The sequence below is a fragment of the Anthonomus grandis genome, chromosome 6, assembly GCF_022605725.1.
Source record: "Anthonomus grandis grandis chromosome 6, icAntGran1.3, whole genome shotgun sequence".
In the NCBI taxonomy this organism is placed as follows: Eukaryota; Metazoa; Arthropoda; class Insecta; order Coleoptera; family Curculionidae; genus Anthonomus; species Anthonomus grandis.
This window is the reverse complement of record NC_065551.1, coordinates 26,318,410-26,331,643: the sequence shown is the minus strand read 5'-3', so window position 1 is coordinate 26,331,643 and position 13,234 is coordinate 26,318,410. Positions and strand designations below refer to the sequence as shown.

Here is a 13,234-nt window from a genome sequence, read left to right as displayed (position 1 = left end):
ATGTGCCAAAATTCAATATAGATACATATATTGAGTTCTGATGGTTATTTCAGGTTGGATTTGATGGTTCAGTTTTATTTTATTACAAAATAACACACCATAGGCTATAGTGTTTCAGGATTCTGTATTAAAAATAGTTTGTTATAATGGGTGTAAATTACTATTAAAAAAAATCATTGTAAATTACTCATTTACAATAATTTGATGCTAGCTGGAAAGTTATTGAAAAATATTAAATTTAAACTAATTTCATTTAATAGGGTAATTAAATGTAAATAACTTGTAAGTTAACTTTAGGCTTATTACCTTTATTATACTAATAAAATTTATTTTGCAAATTTAACTTTAAACTTTTTATTAAAACAGAAATTAGGGACAGACTGCTTAAACCCAATCTGCAACTATATAAAATATAAGTAAACGGTAAATTGAAAATAAACAAATTTGACATTGTGAAAAATATACCTATACACAATATAGAAAGGAGAATCAAAAGTTACATTTAAAATAGTTGGTGTGTAACAAAATTGACAATATTTAGTAGGTCACAAAAGCCAATGTGACCTATCGATTCCTAGGGACTGTACTTTAAGTGGAATTTTATTCTCTTTTTGTGAATAATATTAAAATAATTGTCTAATAATTTTGATGTATATATATGTTATATAGATAAATACTTTAAATTGATTAAAGTTCTTCCTAAATTTGAAGATAGGCTTAAAAACCTTATATTAATAATTTCATTCCTATTAAAATAGCCGTATTATAGGAAGTTATCGTAGTATTTGAAATATGTGATAATACAGTATAATTTCCCCTATCTGATAAGCCGGATTAAATCATACGAGTATATACGAGGAAAAATATTATCTAACAATATACCCTATATATCCAGTGTTATTGCTATGCGTCAGCCTTCGCCACGGTTTGTATTGATTGCGTTTTATTCAGGTGATTTCAGTAAGAATAACGGTGCTTATACGGTAAATTTTTCTCTTAAAATCAAGTGTTAAAGGTAATATACATTATTAAACAAATAAAAATTTAAATTTAAAACTCTGTCAGTAATAAACAGCATCATTTCTACTAGCAGGTATTAATAGATTTAAAAATATTGAAACGCAAAATTCATTTTTCAAGTTATTTTCATATTTTGTTTGGTAACATTCGACTCCTGTTTCAGAATATGTGACTGCAATAATGATTGGTGTTATCCAGAAGAAAAATTTTCCGTTTATACTAGTCGCTGGCTTCTTGTTTACTTTAACCTTTATAATCTTGTCTTCAAACAGCCCAAGAGAAGAATTGTTGATATACAAGGATATAAATGAGCATAACGTTGATACAAAGCCATTAGATAGACGAAAAGTGGAAGAATGGTGGGCTCTCCGAAATTCCTCGGTAAGTGTTTTTTAACAAGACAAAACTATACGAGTAATATAAAAAATCATATAAGCATTTCACACTATACAAGTAATCTAAAGCATTTTTTACAATACAACAAATATACAGGGTGACCACCGAAAATGACGTGTTTTTGGATCTTGCCAAAAAGTTCGTTCTTACTTTATATTATAGTAACAAAACCTTATCAAATAGACATTGAAAACAACCTAGTTTTTCAAAATTTAATGACACATATACCACAATATTTATTTTTTGTTCAGCTAATAGCTTCAACCCATTCCATGAATTTAGATTAAAAATCTGCACAAGACATCGTCTACAGAATTATCTATCCCTTTATATTTAGTTCAAAAATACTTGTTATAATTACTATGATATACTGAAGATAGCAGAGGACCGACAAATTTTTTCCTAAGGAATAATATTTTATATAAGTTTTTTTAATTACCGGCGAAGAAATTCTGTATGAACACCGGTAGTTCTTGAAGTCCAGTAGTTTGGAACTCGTACGAGATTGATAGTTCCCTGCACTGTGGTCTGATCTGTTGCAGTGATCTTGTGTCCCATAGATTTACTCATGTTCAGTTCTGTTGCTTATAGGAAGTCCAGTATTTTCCTACTGGTAATTCTTATCCCCTCTGGTAAAGGTTTCGACCTTCGCCCAAGACTAGTTGAATGCTTCGCTAAAGCAAAGGATCTGAAGAGAGGTTTTCTTTTCTTTATCACAATCTCTACATAGTGGTGGATACACTTTTCCGAATCTATGTAGTGTTTTCAGCAGGGTGCATGCCTTGTGAGCATCTCTGCTACCTTTCGCAGTTATTGTCTGGAGAAGCTTAGTTAGAAGTTAGGTTTACCTGGTCTGTTGCCCATGCTCTAGTAAGCCCACTGCCACCCCGATTTTTGATCATATGACCGTAGTGTACCATACTAAGTAACCACTCTGCCTAAGCCGAGTAACTTCTGTGCCCAGTAGTCGCTTTCCCTCTTTAATTTAAAAAAGTTTGTCTGATTTAGCATTTGGTTGACCCAACCGCCTATCACAGGAAGTATAGTAGATTATCCCGTGCAGTTATGGCATGATTGATTAAGTTATATGACGTGTTGTCAAATGCGCCTTCAATGTCTTAGAAGATTCCTAAGACAATTTTCTTGTTGCTCAAGGGTTGGAGTCTTGCTTTGAAGCTATCAAGGTAGTAATATTAAAGTATTTTCGCTGAATCCTCTTTCGCTGAGAACATTTTCGGGTTTTTACAAAGTGTATTGTGATACGCCCTATCAAACGACTCAGTGAGATGGATAAGCATGGTTTGTTTTTATTTTGGGAACTATAAATTATTCTATAACGATATTATCTGTCTCATCTTCTTACTGTTTTATAACCATAAATTACATAAAAATGAGACAAGCATTACTTTTATAAGTCTGTTAATTTAATCTAATAATTAAGTTTCAGGAGCGCAATTCTTATGTTATCTATTTTACGTTGTATATCTATCTCTACAGGGTCGACAATTTTAATATATGCACCCAAATTGCGCCGAAAGTAAGCAAGATACAGAAAAATGTTTGAGACCAAAGTTGTTCAAGACACAAGGAGACATTTATCTGTGAAAATCATTTTGACCTCGAGGTTGTTTTTTATGGTCTAATTATTCATTCTTAAATGGAAATGTCTGTTTTTTGTAGCGGATTCGAAAAGAGCGGAAAATTTTACTTTTACAGTGACATATCTAGCTTTGTTATCTTTGAGGTCAAATTAAGGTCAACAAGAAGATGTTTATTAATGTGTCTGTTTTAATTACACATTTTAAAAATACTTTAGCAGGTAGATACAGAAAAATACTTTAGCAAAAATATTTAAATAATCCTAACCATCTTCACATTGAGTTCAATTGTCAAGAACATTTTCAGGTTCGAATGATTTCAGTCATTCGGAAACAACGACATGAACGTACTAAGTTCTGTTTTCTTTGGGATGCTTGATTACCCTGAGTACTATTATCTCTCACGAATTTAACTACGAAGCAAATGTTAGAAGTGCCGCCATTTTCCGGAAGACACAACCTTAAACGCGTATGAAAGCTTCAGGCGCTTAACAAAAATTGTGTAGGAATCTAAGCGCATGCTTCACAAATCCTATCTTGCATGTTCTCGTCGTAGGTCGTTAATGCATTCTTCAAATAACCCCACAAATAAAAATCTAGAGAAGTCAGATCGGGTGAGATTGCGGGCCAGTTAACCGAATCTCATCGTCCACCGAATCCACCCAGCCTAATTGTCGTAAAAAAATTGTAGAACAGCTACTGCAAAATGTAGCCCTGCACCATCTTGCTAAAGTACCATTAACACCATATACGATATAATAATAAAGTACCATCGCCTCATTTCTAAGTCCACGTCTGCCAATAATTCTGGCAGCCTATCTCTTAGCAACTTCAAGTAACTGGGTTGATCAACATTAGCTTCAAAGAAATAAGGGCCAATCAAATAACTATTTACAATCACACATCAAACCATAAGGCTCCGGTGATGTTAATAAGCTATTTCTCTCTACCAGTGAGAATTTTCATTTGACCAATAATGGGAATTGTGTTTATTCAGTTATCCGTCACTTTTAAATAGTGCTTCCTTAGAAAACAAGATAAAGTTAAAAAATTCTGGATTATTTGCAATCTCCTGTAAACCATTAGCAAAATACAGCGCGCTGTTGCGTAGCCGATCGATAGTTCGAACTATCGATCGGCTACGGCTGTTGCACCTGTAATTCTTGAACCAAAATAATATGTTATGCATGGAATTTAAGGACTTTAAGACTTTTAAAAAATGATGTTCTTGGCATACCATGATCCCATTCGACTGCTAACATACGGATCGAATAAATAATAGTACAAATACAGCTACGGCACCAGGACCGTTATCGTTGTACTCGTGGCGCCTTCGTTCATGAACAAGATTTTTCAGCACGAACTCTTTCAGTTAAATTGCATATTCTAATATTAGTAGGATGTCTTCTATAAAGTTCACAGCGTTGCTGCAGCACGCGCCTTATTACATTCTCTCAAAATTATTATCAACTTCACAATTTCAGTAGGAGGGTAATCAGCCGTTTTAATACTTTATTAAATTTTAACAATAGGAATGTGACAGTATTAAACGCGTTCCGTTAAAGTTTATCTTTGTGCTTTATTGCTATCGGTCATCCTTAACAGCTGGTTTATTAAAGTGGAAGTTATCCTGAACATTAAATGAAATCACTCCAACTTGAAAATTACTTTGATAATTGACCTCAAGGTCGTTAAACATTCTTAAAAAATTTTGTTTGATTCACCCTCTAAAGTAAAATGTTTAGCTCAAACAGAAACATTATTAAATAGCTAGAAAGCAGTTTTTTGTATTTTGACCTTGATTTGGCATTTTCAAGGCTATGATATTTAAAGGAAAAATGCCCACACTTTTTGAATCCACTATAAAAAATAGGTATTCCATTAAAATACAAAACCACTGCGACATGTCCCCAGACAATAACTTATGCTTTTTTATTTTTTAATGACAGGACTACTTTTCTATTGTGTGAAAGATATATTTCCATATTCCCATATTTTGTACTCATTTTCTCTTAAAATAATGTTTTGAAAGTAATGCTTATACATACTGATACAGCAAGCAAAAAGAAGGATTATATAATTCTCCGATCTTAAATTCACCAATTCAAGTGGCAGAAAGCATTATTTTTATTCCCCATTTATCTCTTGTAAATTTTGTGTATTACTGGTTTTTATCCAGGGGAGATTATTTGTGTACCTTTACACCCAAAGAGGAAATTTTTATAGAAAAATAGATTTAAATTACACATTTCCATTATAGTTTCACAAGTTTCATCAATCGTTTAAATGATTAAAAGTATAATTTAAAGCAGCTTTTTATATGTCCAATTTAATGTATCATGAATTTTGCAGGAGCTAAATATAAATGATCTTTGATAAGCTCGTGCAATTTCTGTCTTACAGTCACAAACTATAAATCGTGCAATGAGTCATTCAATTATTCATCCTACAAAAGTTAAAGAAATATTGCTTAATAAATTAAGATTTTGTGTCTTATGAGGACATTTATTCAATCTTTGCAATCTCTCGAAAAGAATATGATCTGCAGAAGAATAATTTGTAAAGATTATTCTGCAATTAAAGCCTCAGTAATCACAAATCAAGTCAAAGCCAAGCTTTAATTTTGCATATTTTGCATTCACCGGCTTTAACATCTATCGGAATGTGTCTAAGTGAAGATTAATTAAAAAAGTTGGAATAATTCATTGGCACTCTGTATCAAATATATATCTTTCAGTGTTTCAGGTTCAAATATTTCATTAAAAGATCCAATAATGTTATTATAATTTTTCATTTTTACCTAAAGGAGCAAATTTAAGAGATAAAAGATGAATAAGATATCAAAAGGCAAAAACTCTAATCTACTTCTATACATACCAATTATCTTAGATAATTTAATACTTTAATTATTATTTATTTGTAGGGGCCAGGCTTTTATTCTAAATTAGGTGAAATCCTCTTTCTTAACATGCCAGAGCCAAAGATAAACTCTACCAAAAAATACCAAATTTTAGTTTGGAAACACGGATCCGTTATAGAAAACCGACATCTGAAACAGTATTCCGACCAAAGGTTTGTATTTTATAAATTTTCACTTTCTTGTATTCGAGCTATACCACTTCTAAACATTTCAAGGATAGATCCTTTCCAGTTCTGCTCAGTAAACAACTGCAATATAACTTATAAGGATACCGACCTAAAGACAGCAGACATTGTGATATTTCATTTACACAGAACCAAAAGTAAAGACGAGTTACCCAAAGAAAGAAACGCTGATCAGATATGGGCTTTCCTTACCGACGAGAGCCCTTACCACACTTTTCTCAATTCTGGTGTAAAACTGAAAGATTTTAATGGTATTTTCAATTGGTCAATGTCTTACAGGTAAGTGACTACCGTACTAAAATACTCTATATTATCACAAATCGTTATAGGATGGACACTGATATACCAGTACCATATGGTCGCACAGTTCTTAGAGCAGGTCCAACTAACCCTCAAAACTCAAAATTACTTTTAAGCAAGAGGAGAGATGTGCTTGTAGCTATATTGGGATCCAACTGCGGCGGGCAGAACCATCGATGGCAGTACGTGCATGAGCTAGAAAAGTACATTACGGTACACATTTATGGCGGATGTAGCAGTAGCACTAAAAAGTAAGTCCATATTAAAACAGATTAAAATTATTCGCCAATAAATTTTACATTCTTTTTTTTTTGTTAAAGATGTCCAGGACATTTTCGAGCAGACTGTCCAGCAATTAATGACTACCTCTTCTACCTCTCCTTTGAGAACTCCAACTGTGACGAGTATATAACCGAAAAGTTGTGGTGGAATGCTTTTAATAAAAACTCAATACCCATAGTTATGGGCTCAAGTCCTAGTACCTATAAAAAAATCTTACCAGTAAACTCTTTTATTAACGTAGATGATTTTGCTAATCCTCGTGCTTTGGCACAATACTTACTTCGTTTAAATACTACGGGGGAGTTTAAAAGATACCACGATTGGAGGAATGACTTTGAAGTTCTTAATGAACACGGGTACTTCCAGAGTAGATCCTACCACTACTGTAGGATATGTGAGGCTTTGAATTACAATAGTAAGGAGTCGAAGGTGTATAAAGACTTGGAGAAATTTTGGAGTGTAAAAAGGGATTGTCATCCACCTTGGAATACTTGGAATGACGGATGAAAAATGATTGGATAAAAGTGCAAGGTGCTAAGTATAGTGCTTGTCGAATTTTATGTGATATATGTCAATTCCAGTTTAGTTGTAAGTTAATAAATTTTATTTGATTTTAAATGAATTTATTTATTGTAATTTGTAAATAAAGTAAGTTCAATAGGTTTATTTTATTTATATCTTTGGATGGTTGTTATTTGGGGCCACAAGTATCGTAAATGTTGGGAAAAAAATAAACCATATGGGAAGAAAACAGAAAAGTAAATACAAATGAGTAGAAAAACGTTATAAGTAAGCAAAAAAAAAATAAAAATAGAAATAATACGCTTTTTTTTCTATATGACAAGACGTTGAAAATTGTTTCATTATCATACACGTTAAATATAACGAAATATTATTTTTGAGAAATAAATCTTTTATTTTAGTACCGCATATAAAGATATACCTACTTATTCCCTTAAGATAAGTAAATTGAACTGTATTAGAGAATGAGATATACACTTCATTCCACATTGGCACTTGAGTATACTATAATTTTTATAAAATCTTACCCAATTTTTGAAATAACTGATTGTTTTGTAATTTATTAAAAAATTTGTATAAAAAAGATTCATAGAATATTCCAAATAAATTAAAGGTATTTCACTATTATGTGTAAAAACACCACTGATTTTTAGAATATGCATATATATGTAAAATTTTGGCATTAGTTCTTATTTTTTATCATATTTTAATAATAATTTTGTTTTATTACAATATTATTCAATATACACAGTATGTAAATGGAATCCTTGCAGTTTTTTGTCATATTATTATGTTCTTAATTAAAGTAATATTGTAAAGTATTTAAAAAAAAAAATGGCGAAAAACTTATTTGAGTGGTAAATGATAGCACAAAAATTAGGATTAAAAATAAGAAGGAGAAGAAAAAGAGCAAAAAGAACAAGAAAAACGGTAACTATTATGATATAGTAAAAGTACAAAACTTAGCTGTTACCAATTAATTAAATGTTATTTTATTTTCTATATAATTTTTAACTGTATTTGAGATTAAGAACAGTTGCATAATGGTTATATAGAATAGTTTTTATTGTCACTAGTGTAAAAGTTTTAGATTAAATATTCAAATCAAACCTTAGATCTGGGAAAAAATTACATTAGGCTAATATTTATGAAATGAAAAACGACGTCATTATAAAATGAAAAAATATAAACATCAAATAAAAACTAGAGAAATTACTTTTTTTAATTGCATGATTCTGCTAAACATAATTAAATACAAATCAAATGATTCACTTATAAATTCATTAATATAGCAAATAATTTTTTATTTCAATATTATATAATCTATCGTTGATATAAACATTATGTACCTAGGTGAAGCATTCCAATAAGATAAATAATCTTATTGTTTCTAATTAAAATAAGAGTTTTTTTTTATCATTTTATGGAATTTCAAGTATTTATTTTTAACCAAAAAGACAAACCTTTTATCAAAGCTTGTATTATTTTCATTTTTTTAAGTCTGAGCTAATACTTATTATAAATTATAGAAAAATGTTTATGTTATGAAGTATCATAAATGAAAATGTTTTATAACATTCAAAACATGAAAATAAGAAGAAAAAAAGAAGGAGATGATAAGGAAGAAGAAAAATGAAAAAATTGTTTATTACATTTCTTGTGCACCAAATTTGGACACTGAATGAAATATAACGAATTTTGATTTAGTACACATGTTATATCGAGTGTAGTAAAATATGAACACGAATGTTTTACTTAAATGCAAATTTACAGAGCAGTTGTTTTAGGTTGAAATGAAAGATAATATCAGTTTACCCTAAAAATTAACATCGAAACCGATCTTGATCAAAACTGGAAACTAACTTATTTTAATCTCAATAATCTTTCAAAATAAATATTTTCATTGTAAGTACATTTCATATTCCTAATCAAATACTTTTCAAACATTAACAGAAAGGCGGAAGTTTTCATTTTATATAAAGTAATCCACTTAACAAAATTTAAATTTCCATAAAATTCAACTGAATTAATCAAATTATTGATCATTTCTTCACAGAAAATGATAACAACATTTGGTTTAAAAAGATAAGACCATTTTATAGAGTACCTGCAAATAGTCTATAAGTATTAACTGATAACATTCCAAAAAAATCAGTCCCTTTTAGTATGTACATGAAAAATGTTGTCATTCAGTTAATTTTTTATATTATATTTTTGTAATAATTGTGCTTCATAGTTATTTTGTAGTGCGTAAACAAGTAATTGAATATAAACAATATCTAAACGCAGTTCTTGCAATTTTTTAAAATATTTTGTTGTGTTTTTAATTAAATAATATTTATTATTTATATTCCCATTATGTAAGTATAACATCTTTTTATGTTACACTAGTCATAAATAACACTTAAGTAAATTTAAACAAAAAAGCTATATTAAAAAACAAGTCTAACCTATTTAATGCGATTACCTTTATCTACTGATATTTAATAATTGAAGTCATACCGTGGATCATAAGTTTACTCAGGCATATAGAAAATATATAGTATTATCAATTTTTTTAATAATATGTTATTTTTATTATTGTGAATGAACATAACATTTTTAGTGAAATATTTTTTATTTTGTGTGTAAAAAATTGGTAAGTTTATCATTTATTTTAAATCATTAGAAAGTATATTTGAATAAGGTTACAATATGCATCATGTAAACAGCTCAGCTTTTTGCAGGTCATTTTAAAAATGTCTTTTAGTCCCTTCTATAACAGCTGTTAAATCTTTTATTCTTCTTTTTATTTTCTATTTTATTACGATTTTATCTTATTTTTTATTGTAGCTTATCAGTTGAAGTTGTAGTTTCAATCTAGTAGCTTAGCGGATTAAACAAAATTAGTTTTAAGGAGCGAATGATTTTCAATTAATACCACTAGAAGATCGTAAAATTCATATAGCACTTTTGAACTAAAATTTGTTTCTCAACACTTATCGATTCTTTTTTTATCATCGTCTGGCTTGTTAATTTTTGCAAGATAAACTAATTTTAAGGATGAATTATTTATTATGCTTTATTTAACAGAATATTCTTTTATACTTTTTAGAATATTTAGCGATGAGATTGTATACTACCCCCAATAAATGGAAATTCACAGTGGCTTTTTTATTTAGCTTCTTCACACTTACGATAATAACTTTGTTACTTCTAAGGCAAGATACGAACTGGACCATCGAACCATATAAACTGGATAATTTCGAAGTAGTAGAAGATCCACTAGAAGCGGTAAAAGTAAGCCACTGGTGGTCTCTCCGAAATGCTACGGTATGCTCATTTGCTTTGTAATAAAACTGTCCTGAGCTTAATGGACATTATTTACTTTTTAGAACTTTTCAGTGTTAGGAGAAATACTATTTTTAAACAAACCACCTCCAAACATTAACAATAGGTCTAAAAATTATCAGATTTTAATCTGGAAACATGGGCCTAGTTTGGAAAATCGCCATATTAAACATTTTTCGGATAAAAGGTTTTTTATTGCTCAAATATACTATCTTTTGTTACTAATTTTTTTAAATTTTAAGTGTAGACCCTTTTGAGTACTGTTCAGTAAAAAATTGCGAAATAACATACAAAGACAGTGATATTGTCAGTTCGGATATAGTTATATTCCATATGCATAAAACCAGAAGTAAAAACGAGTTACCTAAAGATAGGAACCCTAAGCAAATATGGGCATTTTTGACAGACGAAAGCCCGTATCATACATTTTATCCTCCTGGTCCAAAACTTACTGATTTTAATGGAATTTTTAATTGGTCTATGACATACAGGTTAGTAAAACTACCAACATATTAAGATACTATTTAGAGCTTCTAAAATTATGTTTTTTTAGAATGGATTCAGACATTCCAGTACCATACGGCCGCACAGTTTTAAGAAAAACAAATGAAACAGTAAGTGACTCTAACATGCTTTTACTAAAAAGGCGGGATGTGTTGGTGGCTATTTTGGGCTCGAACTGTGGTGGTCAGAACCACCGATGGGAATACGTACGAAAACTGGAGCAGTACATTGAAGTTCATAGTTTTGGAGAATGTGGCAATTTTAAAACTGCGTAAGAATTCTTGATTTAAAAACTAGATTAGGTCTCTACCCGTAATGCTTTGCAAGTTTTTAAATAGGAATGAGAAAGCAGCACGTCCGGGAAAATGGGTATTTCACTACTCAAAGTTTTATTTTTGGAGATGAAATACTCATGCACTTACATGCAACAGATGAAGGAACGTATATACATACATTTATACGTATATACCGAGGTAGAATTGATTTTTTAACTCGTGAAGTTATTATATTAATTTCTGTACATAAGACCTTGACTTGTTTGCCGGCATGTATAATAATATCTGATTTTCTTTATAAATTTTTAAGAAGGTCATGAATCCAGATCATATCTTCTCATTAAGAACCTCTGATTTACTCGTTTTTAACATCAGACTTCATATCAGATCAACTTTCTAGATACCATTTCCTTGGTTTTTCAAATCTTTGCACCACGATGTTGGCAGCATATTTTGGCACCACTTGCTTGTGTCAACTTTAAGTGTCTTTATGTTTATGGTGGGAGAACTATTTTTGGTTAGTACCCCCACGAAAGTGGACGGAATTCAGATTTTCTCCTTACTTGCCAAGACTCTCCTTCCGCTTGAGTCCATGTTGTAAAGACAAATATTCACCTAAAGAAGTGTATTTACTATAGCAGAATGAATTTTTCAAAATGTTAATGCAGAAATATTTAATCAAACTCAAAATCTGGATCTTAGGCATCCTTAGGTATTAGTGAGTGTTTCATAGTGCTCTCAACTCTTGCTGTTTTGTCGCTCTTCACCTTTTTACTTCTCTTGTCTTACTCTTTATCCATCTGCCTGCTTTATTTTTCTTGCGCTGTTTTTTTGTTAATTTTCTTTTTCTCATACTCTCATTGTCACTTTGGTTTTCTATTTATCTGAGTTTAATTTTTGCCTAATTTGCTTTTAATTTAGAGTTATCGGCTACAATGGCTGTATATGAGCGATATCGTTCAATGAACATATCACTTGATACATAATGATACAAACATTTTCTAAATTTTTTTGGTATGTTCCCAGATATTTTATTCACAGATGTTTGAGTGTAGAGGTTTAACACTTATGAAAGATATTTCACTATTATGAAAAAAGTAAGATTTTTTTGTCTTGTAACCTTTTAAGAGAGTTTTTATCGTTTCTCTTCAATTTTCATATTTTCCCTTTAATCTTCTTACAATAATAATTTTAACTATATGCAAATACTTTCTTATTTGTCAAGTTTGCTCCTAAATTTTTTTTTTCAGATGTCCAGGTCATTTTGGTGCAGATTGTCCAGAGCTCAACAGCTACATCTTTTATCTTTCCTTCGAAAATTCCAACTGTGACGAGTATGTAACTGAAAAACTCTGGTGGAACGCTTTCCATAAAAACGCAATACCAATAGTCATGGGCTCAAGTCCTAAAACTTACAAAACACTATTACCGTTGAATTCCTACATTAATATCGATGACTTTGCAAGCCCCCGTGATTTGGCTCAATACCTACTCAGATTAAATGAAACAGAGGAGTTTAAAAGTTTCTATAACTGGAGATGTGAGTTTGAAATTTTTAATGAACATGGGTATTTCCAGAGCAGATCTTACCATTACTGCAGGATATGCGAGGCTTTGAATTATAATGATAGAACTCCAAAAGTGTATGGGAATTTAGATGAGTTTTGGAGCGTAAACAGAGATTGCCATTTGCCTTGGGATAGTTGGAATGATGATGATTAAGAAAAGATATGTGATTTCTTGAAATATATTTATTACAGTTTTAGCTGTGCTCGTCAATAAAGTACAAGGCTGTCTACTCTGTATATATTAAAGTAAGTTTTATATTAATAACTTTAAATCTACAGTTCATGATAATGAAAAATACATAATTGAATGATAGTATAGTTTTATTTTAATATA

The 13,234-nt window shown here is 30.3% G+C and overlaps 2 protein-coding genes across 8 annotated transcripts in view; both read left to right on the top strand.

Moving 5' to 3' along the window:
- The window catches only part of LOC126737659 (glycoprotein 3-alpha-L-fucosyltransferase A-like), a 31,489-nt gene extending 24,117 nt beyond the window's left edge, over positions 1-7,372 (top strand). For 5 of the 6 annotated variants that reach the window (XM_050442641.1, XM_050442646.1, XM_050442645.1 and 2 more), the window contains exons 2-6: positions 1,184-1,401; positions 5,938-6,086; positions 6,150-6,398; positions 6,449-6,670; positions 6,740-7,372. In XM_050442641.1, coding sequence (XP_050298598.1) covers positions 1,184-1,401; positions 5,938-6,086; positions 6,150-6,398; positions 6,449-6,670; positions 6,740-7,208 — 1,307 coding nt within the window. In that variant the 3' untranslated portion in view covers positions 7,209-7,372. Of the gene's footprint in view, positions 1-882; positions 1,016-1,183; positions 1,402-5,937; positions 6,087-6,149; positions 6,399-6,448; positions 6,671-6,739 lie in introns of those variants that run through there. The other variant, XM_050442642.1, reaches the window with a different exon arrangement.
- Positions 7,373-9,388: 2,016 nt separating this feature from the next.
- Positions 9,389-13,213, top strand: LOC126737911 (glycoprotein 3-alpha-L-fucosyltransferase A-like). Of its 2 annotated transcripts, none has more exons than XM_050443001.1 (6): positions 9,389-9,583; positions 10,318-10,535; positions 10,598-10,740; positions 10,796-11,044; positions 11,107-11,328; positions 12,583-13,213. In XM_050443001.1, exons 2-6 carry the CDS (start codon positions 10,329-10,331, stop codon positions 13,052-13,054), a joined length of 1,293 nt encoding a protein of 430 aa, XP_050298958.1. In that variant the 5' UTR covers positions 9,389-9,583; positions 10,318-10,328; the 3' UTR covers positions 13,055-13,213. The 2 variants fall into 2 exon arrangements, with proteins under 2 accessions (XP_050298958.1, XP_050298959.1); XM_050443002.1 differs by lacking the exon at positions 9,389-9,583 and adding an exon at positions 9,722-9,861.
- The last annotated feature ends 21 nt before the right edge of the window (positions 13,214-13,234 follow it).

What these genes read in the sequence shown, in the direction of transcription:
- LOC126737911 (XM_050443001.1), top strand. Translation starts at nt 10,329, where the DNA reads ATGAGATTGTATACTACCCCCAATAAATGGAAATTCACAGTGGCTTTT. An exon ending in AATTGGTCTATGACATACAG is followed by an intron (nt 11,045 to 11,106) that starts GTTAGTAAAACT and finishes ATGTTTTTTTAG; the next exon opens with AATGGATTCAGACATTCCAG. An exon ending in TGTGGCAATTTTAAAACTGC is followed by an intron (nt 11,329 to 12,582) that starts GTAAGAATTCTT and finishes TTTTTTTTTCAG; the next exon opens with ATGTCCAGGTCATTTTGGTG.